The 26,396-nt window shown below is 42.8% G+C and overlaps 1 protein-coding gene across 1 annotated transcript in view; it reads left to right on the top strand.

The window, feature by feature from the left end:
* The first annotated feature begins 2,603 nt into the window (after positions 1-2,603).
* BSN (bassoon presynaptic cytomatrix protein) overlaps positions 2,604-26,396 on the top strand; it is a 2,988,702-nt gene continuing 2,964,909 nt past the window's right edge. The window contains exons 1-2 of the mRNA XM_044076415.1: positions 2,604-2,686; positions 2,817-3,177. Coding sequence (XP_043932350.1) covers positions 2,604-2,686; positions 2,817-3,177 — 444 coding nt within the window. The remainder of the gene's footprint in view (positions 2,687-2,816; positions 3,178-26,396) is intronic.

Below are 26,396 nucleotides of genomic sequence, written 5' to 3'. Positions count from 1 at the left end.
GCATCTGGGTCAAAATTTCTAAGAGTTACAGCGATAAATTAAGAATTTCACTCTTACATGTTGTAAGCCATGTTATACTTGAGCAAACTTGATTGATTCACTACCTGCTGCTGTAAAGTTATGGATGCTCTCATATTTATTTTGTGCTCATTGGTGTAGAGTATTGTATTGTATCATTATAACATCTGTGACAGGCATCACTAGAATTAATGTAAATTTGTATGTAACTACACTTGAAAGGACAGGAAGCTGATATATAAAATGTTGTGCTTAGATGCAAGGTACAGTTGTGGCTGTGAGTAGCATGCAGTTGCCAAATGCAGCTCATAAAACAATTAGATGGCTCAAGCTGCCTCATTTCCCACAATGACTTATTGTTGAAATCATAGGTTTATAGATAAGTACTAAACTAGCTGTCCTTGTAGGCCATTTTAAGCCAAGTTAATTTCTCTTCCAAAGAGAGAACCAAGCCCTGTACCTTCTGTAACAAATCTTGTACATTGCGTACTTGGTAAACAATTTCTGAACTACAGGACATGCAACCCCATGTTTCAGCGCAGTACAACAATGCAGTCAGTATGCGTTGCCTAATTTTTTCCAGACAGTACATTACAAACATGCTTGTTGTGGTGTTGTGGCTTCAGTGTTTAATTACTATCAATAACAGCCATTGTTCTTCCTGTTATTCAAGTAAGCTGTATCTAAAATTTCATAGCCATCCATCCACTGAGAAGGCCAATGAGTGTCACGCCCTGTATAACATCAGGGTCACATTAGGTTGTCAGAGATAATGTCTCACTGAGTGAGGAATAGCTGTACTTAGCAGCTTTGTAGCCTAGTGCAGCATACCAGTTTCTGTTTCTGAGCAAATCACTTAATCTGATAGTGTGAACAAAAAAAAATTAAAATAATAATAATAATAATAATAATAATAAACACTAATTTTGCAACTTTATCACACAGAATTATCCATCTTATCAAGTTACTATAATTTTTCTTCTTGGATAATAATAATGTACATAACATAAAACATCATAATTAAAGAAAAAACATGAATTAGATGTGGCAATTCTGAAAAATACAACAGGTTTTAGCACTTAAGTGTGACTGTATGACAATTCAATTTTGCTTTTGTAGAGAATGTGTAGTAATGTATAAAAAATAAAACTTGCATATCAAGCTGCATACAGGAGTGATATTATATACTTTAATAGTTTTCAGCAGAAAATAATGAAAACACTAATGAGGTAAATGAGTAATAAAAACATTTACGGTGCCGGTACGAACCAGATTTTCGTGGAAGTGAGTGCAAGAAACACTGTAAGGTGTTATTGTAAGTCATTACTGCTAAAAAATAAGTTTGAATTACCTTCAGGATGAAAAATAACTGAAAAATTCCGCTTCCTGTTTTGCATGCATTACACAGCTAAAGGCTGCTCTCTTATCTAAGAAAGGAATGTTTTCACTGTGAGGAATGAATCCTAACAATTTGAAGACAGACACAAGAATCATGCTTTTGGTAAACTATTTATTTCTGACTCATGCTTGAATATAACCTTTTGATGAGAAACTTGCAGTAACTGATGCTTTTCTAAAGGGAGGTGGATTATGTGTACAGCTTATTCTGGGGCTGTTTTCATGGAAGAAGTTGGAATTAGTAGTTTGGTTCGGTTTTGTGCTTATGGCATGTTCAGACAGGATTTTGGTAGATATGTGGGTGAATCACTGAGCATTTCTAGCAACTCTTGGTAGTTGGTGGAACTGCGTGCTGTGAGTAAACATCTTCAGATTTGCCGAACTGTGTGTGAAGTGGCATAATGTTTAACTCCTTGTCCCAGGAGTCCCTAAGGGGAGAAAGGCAGCAGTCCCTGAGCAATCAATGCCCCCTTACTCACTACTTGCAGCAGCAATCAGCTTGGGTTTTGACACTACTGGCCATGAACATTCCGACGGTCTATTCCTCAATAACTTGCCTTTGCTGCGCCCTCAATCAGGAAGTGCAAGTGTGTGTGATGGTAGTGTGAGTGAGTTTAGAAAAAGTGAGACATAGCAGGTAGGAGCAAAAATATTTACAGTTATTCCTCTCCTGCCTCATATCGTGTGTGGCACATTATTACTTACTTACACTCCCTTTCCAGTTTAATAAACCAGTTTTCTCAGAAACATTACAAATTATGTGAGTTCGAAAATCTGGTTGCGATAATACGTAAGTACCACATTTACTTATGTGTATTCTGAACACAGTATGGTGTTGGACAGTATCAGGATAATATATGATGAGATTAATGATATACTGCTGTGATAATTGTCCAGGTACTATAAAAATTGAGAATAAACAGAAATTCATGAGTGTAGTTCTAATTCACCTAAATTATATTTGCGGTTAGAAGCTTTGAAAAAGTTATAGGTTTGCCTATTTAAATAGGAATTACGTGATTGTACATTTGATAGCATTTGGTGCTTTCCAGTTGCTAGTTTTGAATAACTGACCTTTGGCCACAACTTACACCAGCTAGATGCATGCTTGCATGGTTAGCTACAGTAGTTGAAATGGTGAGAGAGATACCCATATAGCTGTCATACTATGTATGCTGATATTCAACATGGAAAAACAAAGCATTGAAAGATGGATGCAAACTGTGTATGGAAGGGCAGTCCCAAAACTTACATTTGCTGTTATCAATACGTTTGTCTGTTTGTTACTATTGTGTCAAGTTATATGACATATGATACTGATTTAAACACATTTGCCTTCTACCATATGTAAATCTGTTTCAGAAGTATCACTTAATTTTATTTGTTTTTTTTATTTGCAGTGCATCAAGACCAAGTCAACTTGATTATGGTAAAGGGCAACGATTTGCAAAACATGCAGCCACTGAGAATGAAACTGTACAAGAACTTCAAAGACAAGAACAGAGGAGAAGTCTGCAAGCAAACACAAGGACTGGAAGGTCTGGCAGGTCCCCCTCCATTTCTCCAGATCGAAGCAGTGCGCCATCATCTCCTTATTCTGTTCCACAAATTGCTCCTCTTCCCAGCAGCACATTATGCCCAGTGTGTAACACAACAGAGCTCAACTTTTCACCTCAACAGCCCAATTTCAATACTTGTACGCAGTGCCATTCTGTGGTATGCAACCAGTGTGGATTTAACCCGAATCCTCATCTAACTGAGGTGGGTGCTGCTTCATTCAAATTATTGCTGTAACAATGCAAACTGATTATTTCTAAATTCCAGTTATTCTTATATACTTAATACCATACAGTAGCGCTTTAATAAATATAAATCTTTTTTAGATGTAAAACAAGTCAGCTGTGACACACTTTGTTTTTCGCTGTTTTAAGGGGGATCCTAATGGTTTGTTTGATTTGGAATTATGTAAATGGCCGTAATATGATCCTGCAAGTAATAACAAAGAAATAATTTGTGTAATATATATATTTAATCTTCTGTATGGTAATGCTTCTGGTGAGATACTGTTGATGTACAGTACACACATATTAAACTGTGTTGTGTTTAGGGTACAAGTGCTTAGAAAACTGTTTTAAGACTGTTTCAGGAGGAACTAAGACAAATTTTTAATTTCACACAGATTATAACTTACTTTTTAAAGCATGATTTTTGCAGACTTCAATTGACATTTTATTGTGCCTCCTGTAGTCATCATTTATTCTGACATTTTTCTATTCCTCATTGTCTCATTGCAGACACACACACGCGCGCACATGTAAGACTATGTTGCAGTGAAATGTGATGACAGTTATATGATTTTTTATTTTATCATTTTGATATATTTCCTGTCATATTCTTATCAGAATAACCTTCTTGTAATTTTAGTTATTTAATTTTTGAAAATAACCATTCCTCCCTGTATACTTGTATGGACCTACACAAAATGTGGTTATTTTTTTTTTAAACTGTGACTTTTGAAGTTTTGTTAAAAAAAAAAGCAAGAGAGTTGCTGAATCCGTGCATCATGTTATTTTGCCTGTGTGTTTAACAACATAGTGTAATCATACATTCTGTCATCCATTCTTCCTCATTCTTATTGGTCTGGAAACTTCACAACAGTCACCGCTGTAGTTTCTTCAAAAATTCTAGTAATGATGTAGTTGTCAATTTCAGGATACAAAATCTTTTTACCAGATTTCATAGCTAAAGCCTTTCATTACTGTCTAACTGAAATAACCTATCTGTGTCTCTTAGTTTTAAAATTCATGTTTCAGCGTGTATAAAGCATAGATTTTACCCATTATTAATGCTAAGTAGATGAATCAAAGGTGTGCCTTTTGTGAGGTTGTGAAGCATTTTGTATTTTCTAATGATTACATAAGTTAAGGTTACTGACAAATCTGGTATACTGGGATAGAACTTCTGCTTTATTGGTTCCTTCCTGTAATACCAGTGATACCATTTCAATACAGGGTCTGTTTTTCATTCAGTAGCTGTTTCTTGTACTTGCTTTTTGAGACAGGATGATTTTTTGATTTGTGTTTTACATAAAATATTTTGTAACTCTTGAGGCTGTACCTCATTTAATGATACCTTTTAAGAAAGCAAATCCTTTCTTTGGTTGGACTATATGTTGGCCACCCCCCATACAAAAACACACATGCACAAAATCAGTCCTATGATTATTGCAGTTTTGTTTAAGACAAAGGTGTGAAAAACAGATGTGAGTAAATGGGGTATTTTTCACAGCCTGTATCCATCAAGAGAATTCACAACATAGTAATCCCTTCCTTTAGAGGCAGCTCTATTAAAGTATATCCAAAACCATCATTCTCACAGCCTGGTCTCTAGTAACAAAATATATGAGGCTGCCTCATCTGGACTAAGGACATCTAAAAGGAAATACTATTTAATGTGCTAAAGTTAGAACTAGTAACACCTTTGATTATTTATCAGTTTATTAATCTAGGAAAGGATGAATACTCTAAAGAGAATAAGTGCATTTATCGCATATCAGGGAGCCATTTAGAAGACTGAGACTGCTGTCATCTAGATTAACCATATTAATAGAGAAAATCATGAAATCATTTCAGCCAGAATACCTTTCTAAGTATGTCATTTTAACTGGGTTAGTGGACTTCAGACCCAGTCATTTCACAGATAATAGGTCAAGCCAGATGAATGTAATAGTTTTCCAGCTGGGTGATCTTTTCAGGGACATACACTAGGCTTGTTACAAATTGAAGTTTGGCTGGGCATCATGACAAAAAATAAATCAAAAGTCAACAAAACCTAAGGGAATACTATGGAGTAGGTCCCTCTCTGTTAATGTTTTATTGATGGATACTAGGAAGCTAGATTTAGAATACAATAATAACTGACATCTACTCTAAAGAAATGTGGCTCACTAGATAATTAGTCCCAGATTATATTTTGTAGACAGTACAAAGTGTTATAAAAAGAATGGCACTTGACAGAGTAGAAAATGCATAAAGACTTATCAAAGTTAGAAGAATGGAAAAATTATGGGTACATTGCTTAATTGCAAACAAAGAAAAGTGCAGAGCAGTATACAAAAGCATTCTGAGAGAAAAAGAATGTGCAGCCTCAGATAGCCTTTAGACCTAAGTGGATTTTTCTGTGAAATAATGCTCAAATATCTTGGAGAAATGGCTTGAAGAAGAGATGATTTTTATTTCAGACCAAATGAAATTTATAAACCTCAAGACATACCTGTTAACTATTTAAATACTGTCATAAAAGTAATAAACATGTCAAGTGTACTAGATGTCATAGTTGAATCCTTTTATTCTTCTTAACTGAAATAATCTATGTAGAATAAGCATACTCAGCAGGTTATGTGTACACTTAACCCCAGATTCTGCAAGCCTTGCACGGTGTGCAGGATTAGTGCAGGAGCTCCAGCAGGCAATATGTCTGCAGTACGATCCAGGAATAACCTGTAGGGGCCTGCACAAGTGCTCCTGCACTAGACCTGCATGGACTCATCCCCTGTATGCAAATTACCCCATTTGCAGGAGAAATCCATGCAAATGAGGTGAATTTGCAATCCAGGAAGTTGGAAACCAGCCGTGCAGGACTAGTGCAATCTGCAGAAATGTACTCTGCCAGTAACAGAGCACATTTCTGCAAATTCCAAAATGGAGCCATGACAGCTCCAAACAAAGGGTGGATATCATTTAGAAAGCATGCCAATGGCCAGGTATAAGGCCATTGGTATGGAAAACAATTGAAAAAAAAAAGGAACTTTTATTTTTTTAGCCGATCTTGGTTGTTTAAGCATAGGGCAGTGGCACGCAAACGGGATAGGGGGGAAATAAGAAAATAAACCTAAAATAAGCATTCTAACTAAAATCGCTATTTTGCCATTATAGTCAATGGCAGGCAGAAGACAACATGGCCATTGAATAGTGGTTGCTAAAGGGGAGGCTCAGTGTGAGACATATAACTATACATTAGCAGGCAATCCTATGCAAATGAGGGGAATGATAGTGAATCCAAGATTTCCCCAACATGCTAGTCAGCTCCCAAAAGTGTAAAAGCAGAAATAGCTTAGTGCAAGCCTAGGAGTTAGCTGACATCATAGGGGTGTGTGTCAGGCATAATGTAAGCGGATTGCAGTGCTGTGGCTTAGGTTTGCTCCTAACTTAGCACAGCTAGGCAAGGGGAGGTGTGTCTGAGGCTGCCTAGCACTCTTTACATTGCCTAAGTGGGTGTGCGCACCGCGCACTGGGTTTTAAAGAAAAAAAAGTAAACCAGGAAATAGCAGCTCTGAGGACATTTGAGCACTGTGCTCCCCCAGCCTTAAACAGGAAGGCAATGGGAAGGGAACACAGCAGTAGGAAGGTAATCTAGGAGAACTAGCATAGCTGGCAGGTGAAATGTATCAGAATCAGCCAATTACACAGGCAGCAGACCAGGCCAGCACAGAACAATACTATAAACTATGCAAATACCTTCCCCTCTGTTTTTTCCCATACTGTACACCACCGGTGTATACAAGCAGGGAAGTTTTAATAAAGAAAACAACAAAATGATAGGGACTGCAATAGCTATCATACAACAACTTGTGGAAGAGGTTGAGGGTGGTGAGGATGTGAATGCTGTTGACCAACCCACAATGAGGAGACGGAGAAGAGTGTACAGACCCACGGTTACCTACCAGGAGCTACATGAGCTGGAGATAGTGGAGTGCCATAGGGTGGACAGAGACGTCCTACAGCAAATTGTTGAGCTGTGCCGGCCATGCCTGACACACAGAACTAACAGAGTGGAACCCATCCCAGTGGATACCAAGGTATGTGTAGGCCTAAGAATACTAGCTACAGGTACCTTCCAAAGGCCAACTGGGGATATGATGGGGATCTCACAGGCATCAGCATCCAGGGTACGACACCAGTTCATGGACGCCATGCCAGCACATGCCGGTGAGCACATATATTTCCGCAATATCCATGAGGTGTTGGCCAACAATGTGCAACTGTTCAACCAAATAGCAGAATACCCTGAAGTAGTGGGTGCTATAGACTACACACACATATGCATCAAAGCACCACCCGGTGAGTGGGGTACGGTCTACATCAACTGCAAGGGCTTCCCCTCCATCAACTGCCAGGTTGTGTGCGATGCCCAGGGCATAATAATGAATGTGTGTGCTGGCTGCCCTGGAAGCTATCCCACATCTGGCTTCTGATGCAGCTGTACCACAGATTTTCCAATGTAGACATCCCTTATGGTCACCTAGTGGGGGATGCTGGATACACACTGGAGCCATGGCTGATGACACCCATCAGAAATGCACACACACCTGAACAAGAACTTCATAATGAGGCACATGCACAGACCAGAATTATAATAGACCGTGTGTTTGGGATGCTCAAGTCATGGTTCCAGTGCCTGGACACATCGGTGGAGCCTTGCAGTACTCATCAACTACATGTACCCAAATTGTCATTGTATGTGCCATGCTATACAGTATGATCCTGCGGAAACAGCTGCAGCAGGAACAGCACGGGGCAGGCCCACACAGCCCCCCACCATTGCCAAGGCCTGCACAGGCACAGAGTGATATGGAGGAGGAACAACCTGAGCCTGCCCCAGTAGGCAGAAGGAGGCATGCCCAGTATGCCCTGGCCTTGGTAAAGAGGCAACACATAACACATACACTGACACAGGAGGGACCCAGGGAATAATGCCTCTCTCTGACTCTCACATACAGTAAAAGGGATGCCAAACATGACACTACCTGTGCTCAACCATGTGTAGGGAGTGTACTATGTGCATCCAACATAGGCAGTCCTGCAGCACCACCCTCAATACTGGGACACCCACAAGGTAAGTCACTCAACCTACCAATTGCCAAATGGAGTAGAATGTGTTGTTACCTGTATTTATGGTATGAATATGAGCATACAAGGGAATCAGGTGGCTGAATGGTATGCCAGCAGATAGTAGACACCTATAGTGACACCATGAGATCTATAACAAATGCTGGTGTCACCACAGTAGCCAGTACTACAGAGGGAAACAAAACCCACTGCAGGAAATGTGCTGGGCCACGTGTGTCCATATGACTCGCACATGCCAGTCAGGGAGGTTCACATACCCAACAACAGTCTCAGCCAGCAGGACAGGTGTAGACAAACACAAATAAAGGCTGTGCTATGGCCTCTGAATGATGCCTATGGGTAACCCCTCCCCCAGGCCTACAAAGACAGACTATAGCAGGTCAGGCAGTGGGATGTTAGTTCTGAAGGGTTGGAAGTCAGAAACTAATATGTAGGTCAGTCATAGCTAAGATCTGTACTACACTGATATGCCTCTAGTCAGCATGATAGGTTAGAATACAGAATGAAATGGAGTACCCGACCTACCAGTACAGTCATAGCAAATGTGTACAAGTATCAGGTGTGCCCCCCATCCTACATAGAAATGTAAAAACAGTCAGGTGTGTCCCCCAATCCTGTGAAGAAATGTAGAAATAGCCAGGTGTGCCACCCCAATCCTGTGTAGGAATGTAGAAACAGTCAGGTCTGTCCCCCCACAATCCTATGTAGAAATGTAGGAACAGTCAGGTGTGCCCCTTCCCCCAACCCAGCGTAGAAATGTAGTAACAGTCAGGTTTGCCCCCCTCCCACAGTCCTGTTTAGGAATGTAGAAACAGTTAGGTGTGCTCCCCCCAACCCTACTTAGAAATGTAGTAACAGATGTGCCCCCCAAACCTATTTAGAAATGTAGTAACGGTCTGGTGTGCCCCCTCCAATCCGATGTACACATGTCGTAACAGTCAAGTGTGCCCTCCCACAACCCTATGTAGAAATGTAGTAACATGTATGTGTAGGTATAATACCAGTGGAGCACACATGCACAGAGGTGGCCAAGGTAGCAGGATAGATTGTAGCATCTGCACAATATGCAGGTATGTGTGTGTTAGGTTGGTGTGGGTTTTATATTGTGAGAGAGTGGTCAGTATATATGCATGTTGAGGTAAGACCTGGTGGCCATTGCCCACTACTGCTGATGACAGGGCAAATCCTCACAACTGCAGTACCAAAGACAATACCCACCAGTATAACACATGCTAGCAGTAAGCCATTGTAAATGTATGGTGGTGATATGTGTCATCATCTGAAAGACTGACATGGCATGGCTGTTGGGCTAGATATACAGGCAGTACACAGGGGAAATTACCCCAGACATACAGTATACATTGTGTCACTGTGAAATGGACACACCCTTGGAATTGTACATACAGGTATGCGTCACATTATCTGATTGTCACATTGTCTGCCCAAACACTCGCAGATCACAAAGGAGGTAGGACTGATGTATTGGGAAACAGCTGATGTACCTGCACATGCAAGCATAACTGGGGTGCCCAATGCATATCTGTGTGTCAGATACAAGTAATGTCCATAGCACACATGCACCTAGCTCATGCAAACACCACCCACAGGTACCTCTCTGGTTGTACCTCTGCGATGGGGAATGGGTATAATATGACCCCATCTGTATATGTGAAAAGCAAAATATTGCAGCATGCAGTGCAGATGTCCCATGCAGGTGTGTTGCTAGCTATAGGTAGCACCCTGCCAGCATCCACACCATCTGATCAAGACTGATAGAAGGTATTGGCATGAACACATAGCACACCTACCCTGTCACCTCAGAGGGATATACTGTATGGCGGTCTGAGACTGTAGGACTGACAGAATGCAACGGCCTGCCACATCTGACCCACATCAACAGCTAATGGCCCACAGGCATCTGCCAAGGGCCTGTATCTCACACATACTGCCAATGCATGTTATGTCATGGACACCCAAATAACAACACAACACACTCCACATAAGCCATATGCAAGGCCATGTGGACAAACCACAATAACATGTCCACCATGTCCCACTGCATGAACTGTGGACCAACACCAACACACAGCTCTAATGGGGTGATGATCTTAGGGAACATATCAGAGAATGTATGCATAATGTAAGGAAGAGGATAGAATAATGGGGGATGGGGAGTGTGAGCAGCATGGAATGTGCAAGGTCTAACACAAAGCTGTGTGCACACACTATCCCTAGCTGTAAACACATAAATGGGTGGCTACATACCTGCCCATACACCACAATAGGGGTAATGTCCTGACTCATGGCCACTGCCTCTGGGTAACCTGTGCGAATCTGTACAGCTGTGAGGTATTGCCATAGCAATATATGGCCATACTGTCATGTTGATGGATGTACAAGTATGGGATCCTCCGCCAGCACTGTTCCAAGGTGCTGAACCAGATACACAGACCCAGCAGCAAGTGTACCAAGGTGCTGAACCGGATATACAGACCCAGCAGCAAGTGTTTGCAGCTCCCCCTCCAGGATGGCACAACCTACAATGAATATGTAGGCGTCTGCCCACAATACCACACACAGCTGCAGTCACCGCTGTCCCCCAAGACATCACTGTGAGCAGGAATGACCACCTGACAGTACATGAGGACAGAAAACATCACAGTGTATAACAGTACACATGTCTGAATATCTCTGATAACGGCAGTACGATGTAGCTGAAACAGCACAGATACAATCACCTACAATACACACTATCCCCTGCACACTTTGCCATTATTGCCAAATGATCGACTGATACCCTGCAGAAACAGTGTGCTACCTGTAGGTGTACAACAGAAAGGTCTGCACTGGAGTACAAACTACCTGAAATCAATCCACACATTCAGAAGTTCATACTGGACATGCTCACACACCTAAACAAATGAAGCCCATGTCAGCAAACAACAATGGACCAGACACATCTGGCAGTTGCAGATTTTAGTGCAGACACTCCTCAGAATGCAGCACTCATTCTTTGCACACACACACTGGATAGAACTACAGGCATATATCCAATGACAAGACATTATAATAAGCCAAAAGTAGATGGACATAGATGTGTAGAAGAGAGTGACTGTGACAGAGAGCCATCCATTATGATGCCTGACCCACCCAGCACAGAGCCAATTGGCTACAACCACATGAGTTTCAGATGTCACTCACAGTACATATTAGCCACCAGTGTCTGTCAGCATTACAGACTATGTGGTGCAAGTGCAAGCTGTGCAACATGACTGTACAAGGAAGTAGTCATCTAGCAGCTATATACCCGTACCTGTGGAATATAATCCTGTGTGTGCCTGCATGTGGTGTGTCAACCTCTAGATGAATGGGTTACAGTGCATGCACACACACTGGCCTCCCCATAGCCCTACTATGACGAGCCTGCTGAAGTCATCCACTTTGAAGTGCACCTTTGGGAAAGATGTAGCCCAGTAATCTCCATGGCACGTTCTATAACTGCATACTGCTGTAGTATGATAAACTAGTTAGATAGGAGTTCTAATCCCAGACATGACAACTGTGTGTGTGTGTGTGTGTGTGTGTGTGTGTGTGTGTGTGTGTGTGTGTGTGTGTGTGTGTCTGTGTAGAAAGCAATGTTTTTTAGGCTAGTCACATGCACAACACATCAAATGCCCTACTTTGGCAAGGCTGCTGATGTCATTCACTGTGGAATACACATTTTGGAAAGCTGTAGCCCAGTAATCTCCATGGCGCTTCCTGTAACTGTGTACTGCTGAAATCTGATAAAATAGTTAGGTAGGAGTTCTAATCTCAGACATGGCAATTGTGCATGTGTGTGCGTCTCTGTTTGTGTAGAGGACAATGCTTTTTAGGCTTGTCGCACTCACTACAATTCAAATGTCTTACTTTGGCAATCCTGCTGATGTCATTCACTGTGAAATACACCTTTGGGGAAGGAGAACTCCAGTTATTCCCGTGGTGTGTCATATAACAGCTTCATGCTGTAGTGTGATATAGAACTCTGGTGGGGGTTCTATTCCCACACATGGCAGTTGTGGATGTTTTGTGTGTGTTTCTATGTCTGTGTAGAGAGCAATGTATTTTAGGCTAGACAAATTCAAATGCCCTACTTTGGCAATCCTGCTGATGTCAGTCACTGTGAAATACACCTTTCGGAAAAGTGTAGCCCAGTAATTTCTGTGGCACATTCAAAAACTGCCTACTGTTGTAGTGTGATAAACTAGTTAGGTAGGAGTTCTAATCCCAGACATGGCAAGTGTGTGTGTGTGTGTGTGTGTGTGTGTGTGTGTGTGTGTGTGTGTGTGTGTGTGTGTGTGTGTGTGTGTGTCTGTTTGTCTGTGTAGAGAGCAATGCTGTTTAGGCTAGTCACACTCACTACAATGCAAATGCCCAACTTTGGCAAGGCTGCTTATATCATTCACTGTGAAATACACCTTTCGGAAATCTATAGCCCAGTAATCTCTGTGGTGTGTCCTATAACTGCATACTGCTGTAGTGTGATCAAATAGTTAGGTAGGTGTTCTAATCCCAGACATGGCAACTATGTATCTGTGTAGAGAGCAATGCGTTTTAGGCTAGTCACACTCCCTACAATTCAAATGCCCTACTTTGGCAAGGCTGCTTATGTCATTTACTGTGAAATACACCTTTTGGAAAGCTGCAGTCCTGTAATCTCCGTGGCTCATCCTATAACTGGGTACTGCTGTAGTGTGATAAAATAGGTAGGAGTTCTAATCACAGACATGGCAACTGTGTGTATCTGTGTCTGTGTAGAACAATGCTTTTTAGGCTAGTCACACTCAATACAACTCAAATGCCCTACTTTGGCAAGGCTGCTGATGTCATTCACTGTGAAATACATCTTTTGGGAAAGAGTACTCCAGTAATCCCCATGGTGCATCCTATAACAGCTTCATGTTGTATAGTGATATAGAACTCTAGTAGGGGTTCTATTCCCACACGTGATAGTTGTGGATGTCTTGTATGTGTTTCTATGTCTGTGCAGAGAGCAATGCATTTTAGGCTAATCACACTCACTACAATTCAAATGCCCTACTTTGGCAATCATGTTGATGTCATTCACTGTGAAATACACCTTTGGGGAAGGAGTACTCCAGTTATTCCTGTGGTGTATCCTATAACAGCTTCATACTGTAGTGTGATATAGAACTCTGGTAGGGGTTCTATTCCCACACATGGCAGTTGCTGATGTTTTGTGTGTGTTTCTATGTCTGTGTAGGGACCAATGCATTTTAGGCTAGTCACACTCACTACAATTCAAATGCCCTACTTTAGCAATCCTGCTGATGTCATTCACTGGGAAATACACCTTTGGGGAAGGAGTACTCCAGTAATCTCCTTGGCATGTCCTATAACTGCATAGTGCTGTAGTCTAATTAACTAGCTAGGTAGGAGTTCTAATCCCTGATATGACAGGGGTGTGTGTGTGTGACTCTTTGTGTGTGTCTGTGTTTGTAATTCATATCCTGTGTGGAGGTGGTTGTGAATGTGCAACAACTGGACTCAATGTGGAGCGGGTTTTGCAGATTTCTTATATGGTGGCCCTAGTGTATATATCACAATGTCCACCATACAGGGATAACAGATGTGAAATAGCCAAGAGGCTGGGGTGCAAATCCATACCCTTACATGTGACATCAAGGCCAGGCGAACAAAGTGAGCAACGCTAGTATTACCCAGAGAACACTCTCAACCCATGTCACACACACACACACACACACACACACACACACACACACACACACACACACACACACACACACACACACACACACTTGCCTAGGCAACAGCCACTATGTTGGTAGTACCTTGCATATTGCCCATCAATAGTAACCATGGTATGATTGCAGTGGGCTACAGATGGCATGGCACCACGTTCATCAGTCCAATAGGCATGTACATTCTGACATTGCACCATCCCATGTTCCCACATTGGACACCTGCAACATCTGTGGTGCCATCAAATGTGACACACAAAGCACATACCATGCCTGAAAAACATACCCTGTATGAACAGATGCCACTGACAGCAGGAAATACTGGTAACATGCAGGGTCAACCTGCCATCCATTAACAGTTCCCGCCACATGAGGCCAGGACTGGCACATCTGATGATAACAATCTGTGTACACAACATGGACCAGACACCCCAGGTACAGTTCCACATGTCACTGTACATGCATGTGGGAGGTATGCACATACCAGACACCATCCATGTCATAGACTAAGGAACACATACATGGCAAGGAATGCACAGCATTAGCCACATGCAATAGTCACCCAGGTGACTGGATGGTGAATACAATACCCACCTGTGTGGGCAAATCCAGACAGTACACCCCTAAGCCACACTGTAGACCAATGTCATGTGGCCTGATGCCAAGGTATATCCATCACCTAGCCTTGTATACCCATCTGGCACTGTCTACCACTACACACCCATGAAGCAATGCACCCATGCATGTCAGTACTAGCACCATGTGTCTATGTGTGTGTTGTATGATGTGTATGACCACATTCACACTCACTACAACCCCCATTGGCATACTGAAGCATGCTGTCTGATGTCAGACACCTCCACATACCCTTTGTCCATATAACCTCTGTATGACCCCTGTGGTGCATGCGATACCTGCACAGTAATGTGTTGTGGCAATCTCACTAGTGATGAGTTGTATTCCTGGCCCTGCCAAGTGTGTCAATGTGTGTGCATCCCTGTGAGAGTGTGGCTGTGTTGATGCTGGCACCTGTTCATGCAGACAGGCACATGTACTACACCTACCGTATAGCTACCATATCCCTGTTGCAGATGTCGATCACCATCACATATACGTTTTGAGTGCTTCTCAACATGTAACCTATGTGGTGCATCCAATAACTGCATAGACATGTGATAGCTCTACATAGTCGTCAGGGGTTTGTTACCCTGTACTGGTAAGTGTGTGACACAAATACGCTTGAGTTTTACTCTCCCACCCCTCCATGACTTTTCTTTGACTCTGTCTGACTCTCACTCCCTCTCTGGTGGATGTGGAGACTTACACCTACTTTGCATAGGCAGCAGCATGTGTAATTTAAGTGATGTTCATGATCAGCTGATGGCCTCTGCACAAATTGCAGCCATCCTCTAGCTGATTATATGTGGAACAGCTGTGGTAACATTCCCATAGCCAATTGCATGGAAACATACTGTAGTATCTAGGAACATCATGTTGGTGTTGGGCCTTTACACTGACTGTGAGCAGGAACTCAATCTGTTGTTTGGCAAACAGCATCTCAGATGGATTGAGGATTTACCTCTAACAACATACACTGTGGAAACAGGGCAACACACAGGGGGGGTGTGCCTGACCTGACTACAGACTGTAAGTTTTGCTATACTTAATTTGGAGTAATGTTGGTTTAAACAGGGTGTGTGTAGATATGGCTGTCCTACATGTTTTAATACCTGCCATGTCAGTGCTGTGTTTATGAGGAAACCCCCATCTGTTGGGTCATCTGCAGACTGGGCAGTGTGCGGTGCCTTTTATTTCATGTGTTACCCACAGAGCACCTATCCTTGAACTGCAAAAGGAAGTGTGAGGATTCCAGTCCATAGATGGTGACAGCCATGAGAGTTACTGACTTCATATACCTCATAGGGCATATGTTGCAACAAACCCTGTTACAACAGTAAATGTATGAGGTTATCACAGTAACATGTCAATATTGGCCCTGTGTATGTCCCTCCAGCCACAACTCTGTCAACCTTTGTATATATGTCATGCAGTAAAAGGTGCATATGTGCTGTAAACCATAATTAGTGACATCATATCTGATAACAAGCCAGTGAGATAGCAGACTGTTACACATGTTATGTATGGTAAGGGATATATTTTATGACGTAACCTGGGCATTCTGTGGTTGTGAGTACAGTACTGAGGTCTGTGTGCTTATGGTGATTGTCGACAGTGTGTGCATTGTTAATATGTACTTTGGCCTGTTTACAGACTGTGGTAGATGTCATTTTCCTGGGTCCTGTTCTATCTGATGTTACATGCTGCTTCACTATATATTACCCTATCGGCTTACATGTTTGTAGGGCCATACACACATATGTCCCATGCCACAGACAGCTATCGGACCACACTGTGTAGTGGTCCAGTATATGTAGGGTTAGTTTGTGAGTGGCACAAATGAGGATGGTGTTGAACAGATAGTCCATGTACTGTAATATTACTCTAGCTTACTATATGTGGCTGTGGCTGTGTTCACATTGGTTGTGGTTATGCACTTTCACACAGGTGTATCATACTCTGTGCTGTGACATGCCTGTAGAGCCTGCTATATATGCTGGTACATGTGCATTCCCCCATAGGAAATGTAGGCCAGTGTTGAGCTAGTCTGCCTGTAGCCTGCACAGTGCTTTGTTACATGCCTAGCAGCTTAGTGTACTTACCCAATGAGATGTCATGTCCAGATACTTGCCAGCTGTACTGCTGCCGAGCCACCATAACAGTCATGTATGTCAGACAGAGCAGTGGGATGCTGTACAGATGTATGTCAATATACAGTGGGTAGTACGTGGCCATGGAACCTCTATACCAGCTGTTATTATGTGTCAGGACAGACAGGGGTATGTGAATGCATAACCTATGGGGCAAATGTATACCAGTAGTTACATGTTACACCCATCTACATGGCTAACATCCACATTGTCAAGCTTGGTCCACATGTCTTGCACTAAGGGGTTCTGTGTATACCTCTGGACTGTCCAGAAGGTATCAGACTGTCCACATATATTGGCCAATATCTCTGCTGTAGTCCACAGGAACATTACATGCTAGCAGTGGTACTGTAGTATGATGTCCTTAGGATGTCTGTCAGTAGCCAACAGAGCACATGTTAAAAGCAGATGTGACCTCCCACACACACCATATCTGTGAAGACAATCCCTATTACAATACAAATAGTCTACAAATATACCTGCTATACATACCTGATATCCCCTTACACTATGGAGTTAGGACTATAGGGTCTGAGGTAGGGCTACACTCCATGTTCAGGACATATGGTGAAAATATATGTATATATAATTATCCAAATATCTATACAGATATATATACACATATACATATTGACATACATAGATGGATATGTACATGTACTTAGATATACATATAAACACTCATATATACATATACGGAGCAATATATGCCTACATTTATACAGATAAAGATACATATGCACATATACATATGGATATCTACATATATATTGACAGTAGTAGGTATATCAGAATAGATATGTATGCACATATAGTTATAGATATCTACATATATGGCATCATAACTAGTAATATCTGTACACATACAATGTGCATACATATATAGCTATATATACATATATCTATATATACATATATGTATATATATATATATATATATATATTATATATATATCTATATATATATATATATATATATATATATATATATATATATATATATATATATATATATATATATATATATATATATGTACATACAAAGAGATGTACACATGGTCATATATATATATGTAGCACTATACAGATGCGTATACAGACATATGTAAGAGTATACATGTTTATGTACATGTAGACATATATAGACCTATTATATGTATATAACCATATTCCTGTCATGTGTAAACTTCATGGTTGTGTATACCCAGATGTATCTCACCATATGTAACTGCTATGTATACATTATGATGAAACAACATATGCGATGCAACAGTCATATTAATAACAAGGACTACACCATTTAGGAAGTAAAGGCAATTGTTCAATACTACACAATATGTGTATTGACAGCTATATTGGTAAAACAATAGCTGTTTTCACAGTGGTCATGGTGTAGTGGTTAAGTGTTGTGACTGTTGTGTACAGAGTCCTAGGTTCAAGACCTGCAAGGGCTGTTCATGTTGTTGCTGGGCAGAAAAAGGGATGTTGGATACAGAGTGGCTAAGGCAGATTTGAGCAGCTTTAAGTGAGTTTGCGTGAAGCTAAGCGGTGCTTAGCTATGGGTAAACATACGGGTGCTTACACAGTGTAGACATCGCTTACCAGTTCGCAAATCATTTCAGCTGTTATATTGCAGGAATGTTGATACTTGCTTAAGCATGGCTTAGCCCTGGTATACAGGTCACACCACCCAGTCTGATAACATAGCAGGGTACTCACATCTGTAATAAGTGTATGTAATGCCATGTACAATACATGCACCTACGTGCTGTCATTCCAGTAGGAAGGGGTGAGTGTGTCATGTGTGGGACACAGACGTATATGTGGCCTGTACAGCACTGTTATCCATGTGAATGTGTTACATACAGGGGTATTAGGCCAGGGTATGTGCTGTTACACTGGCATGTAGTGTATCATGGCAGTACTACTTTTGAAAGTGCTTACCCAGGCAAGAGCAGAGTGCTAACTTTAGTACTGACAACAGGCACACCTGCAGGCATAGCTGGATGCTGAGGCCTCCCTGTTGTATCCCTGGTGTGTGAGCTGTGTCACAGTATATACCCCTTTCCGAGTAATGATTGGACATGCGGAATGTAACTGTAGACTACTGTCTGTACAGTACATGTTAGTGGGGGCTTCTGACATGTAGTTATGGCACACAGATTGTTGTCAAACATCTATCTGTCACCACACTCATCCTACTGCATAGCTACTTGCCACGCTGGTGACTGTCAGTCCCTGTACAGATGTGCAGATGACAGGTATCCAGCTGGGATATGTACAGGTGACCTAAACTTGATTGACACTGACATGTCTGCCCAGCTGTGTAAGAACTGGCACATATACGTCAGTCTGTACACACCACATGCCATGGATACCAACAGTACACTACCACAGTCAACAGAACATGCTTGGGTACAGGTCTCCATCACAGACACTAACGATGTGTTGTAATGCATGTTGCATACATGTCAACTTGATCACCTCAGTGGCCATGTGCAGGACGCACCTGGAGGATTGGCTGATGCATGTCATTCTCACCTTGAGGGTCACCATAGTAGTTACTGTCGATAGATTGCTTGCTGCCACCAGGTAGGTGGCAGGATACCACTGTGCACACAACCCCTACACAACCCATCTCTCCTTGGACAATAGCTAGGTACACGGCTATGACCACCTGCAGTGATGCACCCCTGTAGTGACACATGTGTATGTGTGCATGACTGAGTATAGCAGTGTCTGTGTGTTAGCACTCCTGTACTTGAGAATTCCATGAGGGCCTTCACAACCAATGCAACGCCCATTGCCATAGTCATTTGTGACTGCTGCTGTATGGGACATTACATGTACCCTGTTAAGCTTCTCCCCATACTGGCTACACGAGCCTTGCAGTACCAGCACAATAGTGTTTTAAAAATGGGTTGATAGGCATGGTATACCCATTGTATTCTGGCATGTGTGTGTAGTTGTGCATGCCTGTATATCTGTAGGGTACAGCATACTGAGGCCACATACCTCTATTACAATACTTATTGCCACACAGTAGTACGGATAGTGTTGTTGCTGCCCATAGGTAAGGCATGACAATGCAACACCCTACTACGTGTGTGGCATGTGCATTTGATGTATATCCCTGTAGTACCATTGTTGGGGTATACTATGGGTTGTATTGCAGTCGCGGCCAATGTGCGATGGTGGGTATGGCAGAGTGTCATCATGGGTTTCAGGGAGTACAATATCCACTGGGGGATCTGGGTGCTGTGCACACTGTCATTACACCAAGGTACATTCCGTATATGTCCCATGAAAAACATTATGGTTACCACTGTCACCATCAACCATACAGGTAACTGATACCACAATCCAGGCTAGTTATTCATGTGCTGTGTGCAGCCTACCTGTAACACACTGGACACATGGTCAAGTTAGTTAGCAGTGGTAGGTCCTGGTATCTCAGATGTGTGCCTGCCTGTTATGCATCTGTTAATGTGTATATGATATTATGTCACACTACGTATTGTCCATATACACCCATTACATCCCACATTAGCATACTGTACATGTCTGGAGATGTTCTGCATGTAACATGTAACCTGGGACACACCTCACCCTAAACACTGTATGGTGTGTGCAATGTCAGCCACACACTTCAGTATCACTACATAGCTAGGTAGGGGTCTAGTCCCAGTTTTGCCAAGTAACAGTGTGCATGTATGTGGATGGGTGTACATCAGGTTGCAGAGTATACATGCCTCAGCGGGTCACTTGACCATGTGACACATGCAATAACTGTTAACATATCAGTCCTCTGAATGCTTACACAAGCGGTCACACCACAAAACCCATTACTACATTACCTGCCTGACCTGTGTGTAGTGGTTTTAAATGGCCTCACTGCTGGCATTGAGTATGCACCCTCTGTATGTCCGGACATCATGAGCATGGCCCCTATATGCGTGGGCTACTATGTTCTATCCATAATATCACGCACTGGTGTGGCATGTGTATGTAATGCTCAGTACATGCCAGATATGCTGCTCATTCAGCCTGTCATGTGACAACTGTAATATTTGGAGACACTCCCTGGTGTTGACTAGTACTTCCCCAAAGCATCTGTAGTGCTGCATATGTGGGTTGTAGGTGACCTCCCTGCTGAATGTGATATTAAGTGTGTACCTGGTGTCTACCTTCCCTCTCGATGCCTGTTCCATGCTACAGACCATATTATACTATCAGCTGTCCTGTGATTGCACGTGACAGGTATTCCTGATGTGTAATGTGACAGTCCATGTCCATGTACTGCACGGTCCCAAAGGGAGGCACTGCTGTATGAACACCCCACAATCTCTCATGTGCATACATGGCCACCCACACAAACACACACATGCACACACGCATCCTTCATGCATCAACCTCCCTCTACTTCACCATAGTGACCCTACAGACAAACCAACTAACCGCCAGGATGCATGCACACAAACACATATGGGTGAGGCTGCACAATGATAGTACACACAGTCCTCCTATTACCCATCTGTCAACATGCAGAACATATGGTACATAACAGCATGCAGTTCAGCTATAGTCAATACAAGCTAGCAACAGTATACATGTGTGTGATGCATGTGCTGTGTCACTAGGTGATGCCCCTTTCTCTAGATACCACTACACCCATGTACACAGTATTGTTGCACACCTGTTCTGCACCCTGCCATATACTGTGCACTACACCTCACAGGTGTAGAAGCCCATTGCGGAATGTGTAATACTGTGCCAGTTATGTCAGCTTTAATGCTCACAGCCCCTATGTTTTTCAGCAACTCATACCTGGGATGATATGTAGACAGATGTCATTTGTGAATGCCTGATGCCTGATTTACAGCTCTCAACATCAGTGGACCAAGTATGACCAATCCAATACTCTTACACTAACAGCCATCAGAGCTTAACATGGCTATGGGGGGTGTACACACCCTTCCTGATATGATACACCCATCCTTGATCTGCATTGGGACCACATCACTGTATATCTTAACAGTACATGTACCCGATATGTGACATATGTCCTGTACTTTCACATGCAGTGTCTACGGAATGTGTTAGGTGTTTGGATGCTGACCGTGATGCATACACTCTGTTTAGGCATATGTGTGCTATGACAGTTTGACACACTTCTTGCTATGTGTACTACAGCAGTCAGTACTCCTGGTGGGGGTATACCAGCATGGGCCATCTGCAATTGCCAGTGTATGTCCAGTCTGCCCTACACATGTCCCCCTACTCTGCATGATTGCACATCCCTTGGTGTTCGCATACTGCCGTCGCTATTGCTGTGGGGGTAGGGTTACATCTGCCACAGGTACTGAACCTGACTATGTGTGGATACTGCCATTCTTGACATCCTTAGGATCCCTGCTGCAGTGGACTGGTGTGTCATGCTGACCCCGCTCCTTCAGCCGTTTTGCTGATGCATGACAAGTAAGCCCTACACATGTTTGTCACTTTGCAGTGTCCCAAACACTGAACACCAGATGTTACAGCCTAGTCCCAGCTGATAATGTGGACTACTGTAATGCCTTATGCCATAGTGTATCTCTGCAGCAGCTGCCATTGTCCTAGAGGTATATACACTGGTGTTGCATTGTATATGGGTGTTGATCCAAACATGTCCCTACTGTAGACCATGTCTCTCGCCATTATGTTACTCCCATTCCACAATGACAGGATGTTAGGTATCATGCAGGTGTCTGACATACCCTTCCAATACCCCATCATGGTCACCCCTGTGATGCCGTGCATTTCACAGCAACAATACGTGCACATCTACAGCATGCATTCTGGGTAGGTGTGTTAGATGTGTGCATGGCATATACCATTGCCATTAGATGCCCGGTGTGTGTTGGCAAGCATCTACATAAACCATACTCACTGGCTACAGGCTGCTGCCTTGGTGGTATCCCAGAGGGACCTACATAAGAGGGTGAGAGATGCAATGTCAGTGGCCACACCTGTGGCATTGCTACAGGGTGGGTGCAGTATTACAATACATCAATGGCACATTTCCACAATACTACCACATGGACATCTGTTTATCACTACTATGCAGCAACACAATATACCTATGACGTGTCAAATATGCATGCTCTACCTGTACCGATGTGGATGTATACACAACAGTGGTCTACTGATGTGCCCTACGGCCTTACCTGCATGCTCCTTGGCCGGTGTGTGGGTGGCACCCACCTCCACAAAGGTGTCTGGTGGTTGGTGGCTGGCCGGCCGGGCAGGTGCCATGAAACTGGCCAGGAGCTCCTCCACAAGTGTTGGGGGGATGGATGGCATGCCCCCCCCCCCGTGGCAAGGTGATCTCCCCGGACTGCAGCGGTACGCCGACGGGCATTGAGAAGCAGGTCAGTACAATCATGCAGGACCTGCTCGTAACTGTGGTTGTGCATTCTGACATCATTGACCCTGTGGACTAGGTCATTCTACAGGGTGGTCCACACCTGCTGGTCATGGGTGGCCTGGCCAAACAGCACAGGGTAGTGCTGGATTAAATACGTGATCAGCACTTTATTTTTGGCCGCTGAATATGTTGGCAGACGTGCATGTGACATCTTGGCTGAAAGTCATAAAGATGGTAACAGGTCTGAGCAACTCATGCAGCAAGGTTACCACTGTTCTTCATACACATCTCTGTCACCCCCCCCCCACCATATCAGTGACAACAAACTGTACACACAACTCATTAGGTATGGTTACAGCTTACCTACAGTGGGACAGATATTGTATTGTACCACACTTTCTGCTATGTGTTTGTAGCCATGTTCCCTGTGTGGACACTATCATTGCGGGCCTGTTACCAACTATTCACCTGCATGCCATTGTCAGGGCCACTATGGTTCAATATATGCCTGTGGTATGGCTGCTTTGTGATTGCTGCACATCTGACATACTGTGTTATTGGGGATATCTATGTATGCTGTTGGACTTGTTCTGGGATTGTGTAGACTATTACTACCAACATATGTTCTATAACAGTGATACAATAGCATGTATGTGTACTATTGCCCAACAGAGCCACCTCTCCAAACCCATCTTCCCATTTACCTGGCCACATCACATGTGTATCCCACCCTGGGGCCTTCTCATGTACTGGTCCAACAATACCATCAGGTGGAACCAACCCAGGGGATGTTGCCCCCCCCAGGGGCACACACAGACATGTTCCTGTCCCCTGAGGTCAGGTCCAGGGTCTATTCCATAATGGGCTCCACAGACACATGTGGGATGTGCTACCATCACTCTGAGGCACCCAGTACACATTCACAGGGCCGACATGCTCCTCCTGCTCAGCATCCAGGTCAGGCACCTTCAGGACATGGACTGCTGTTGTGAGTAGCAGTGGGTGGGAGGCTTGTTCCCATTGTGTCCATATTGGGGCCCATGGGGCATCCACATCACAGACCACACACTCCATCCAGGGTGTTTACCCACCAAATGTGTCACATACCACCCCATGTAGACTGTTTTCTATATCTACCAACCCTGACCTCCTCCAAAACTATACCTGCCATAGTTCCCTGTATACCCATTCCATACTTCACAGATGAAGGCAATGTGGTCCTAACAAGGGGTTAACATGTGACATACCCATCCATGTTTCACACACTGCCAGCTGTAGATATCTTGTGTATTGCTATGTGTGCTGTTTCCTCACACATACCACGCAGCACTATGGTAGTAATATAAGGGACATGTATTTACATACATATCTGTTTGTGTGTGTGTTTGCATATATGTAGACGTGCATATAAGTATATATCTATATATGTGTAGATATATGTGATGTTCTATATATGTGCTCATATATAAGTCTACACTTGTGTATTTGTATATTTGTGGACATACATGTAGATATATATATATATATATATATATATATATATATATATATATATATATATATATATATATATATATATATATATATATATATATATATGTGTGTGTGTTTATATATTGTATATGTGTACATGTGTACACATATGTATGCTTATATGTGGGGTACATTCAGACATCAGGTCCACAATCTTACAACACCTTCCTGCACAGCTGCACTGTTCTACCTTGCTACAACAGAGACAGGTGCCACATATGGACACAGCCTGACATTACGGGGATATATGTAGAACCAGATTGCAGGTAACCCTATTACACACCTATGGCATTCCTGCATGCTACATGACAGATTAACCTGAGTACCTTGCAAGGGGTGGGCTGTGGATCCGATGTGACCATCATAATGGCATTACTTCCACCACCAGCTATTGGCCACATAATATACATGCTTCCCATTACATAACACGCACTATGATGGCTTACATCTTGTCAGTCAATGCTGATCTGCACAGTTGACGGCTATGGCTCATTACCCACAGGGACAGACACTATTGTCTATAGAAGTTGTTCAGTTGAACATCGTTACAACAACACCTGATGGCACATATAAATCATTCAACATCATCATTTCCATTATTATGGACCAAGTACTACATTCAATTACATGCATATATACTTCACATACCTGTTGTGGGAATGATGTCTGCTCTGGATAGTTTGCTGGATGTAATTATATATTTTATTTTTTGCTTTGGCTTTGGCTTTTGCTTTCACTGCCACTTCTACTTCCACTTTCACTTTCAGTCTCTCTCTTTCAGTCTCTGTCCAGTAAATGGATTAAGCTGCTTTGAATAGATTGCAGCATGGTGTTTGTAGGTGATGCACATGATCAGGCAATGGCCTCTGCACCAATCAGTGTCCTCTACTTGCTACCTGCATGCAGATTGCTGTGTAGTACTTCCATTTACCACTGTCATGGCAACCACCTAATATAAATCCTTACATCATGTGGGCATGGTCACTTTACCTTTCCTGTGTGATGGACATCCTTCCTGTGTATGAGCATCACTGTTACAGACAGCAGGGTAGCAATACCTCTTTCAGGGGAACCTGCACACTCAGGCCAGCTACATATTTGTAGGAGGTTCCAGAACTACAGACAGAGTGTGAGTAGAGTTGTATGCCTTGTATAGCACTGGTATTGCAGGGTTTGTGTGTACATACTAATTTAACTTGGAATGCAGTCTGTCTACATATCTCTCAGCTGTGAGCCTATCCTCTTGATGGCCAGAGATGTGCCTATTATGTTTTTCCTGTCCACCACACAGCTCTTGTGTCAGAGATTTCACTGGCAGTGTGTGTTTTGAGTGCTATCAGTACATGGCTACATCCATTTCTTTTTCTAACATCATATTCCTTACTAAGGGTATGTTGCAGACTACCCTGTAGCACCAGCAACTTGCTTAGTGTATGACAATAGCTTTCCACATGTGGGCCTGTGTACCAGCTTCTGTCCTCCACCTACATACCAGGCTTTGCACATATGACATGCTGTCAGGGGTTGTTCTGTAGTGGGCTGTGAGTATGTCATGCTGCCATTTCTGCCATCAGTCCACTGCTGTTGTATCCCTCACACATAC

This window comes from Protopterus annectens, chromosome 7.part0 (genome assembly GCF_019279795.1).
Source record: "Protopterus annectens isolate FY-2018-M chromosome 7.part0, PAN1.0, whole genome shotgun sequence".
NCBI classification, from domain to species: Eukaryota; Metazoa; Chordata; order Ceratodontiformes; family Protopteridae; genus Protopterus; species Protopterus annectens.
This window is presented reverse-complemented; position numbering and strand designations above follow the sequence as displayed.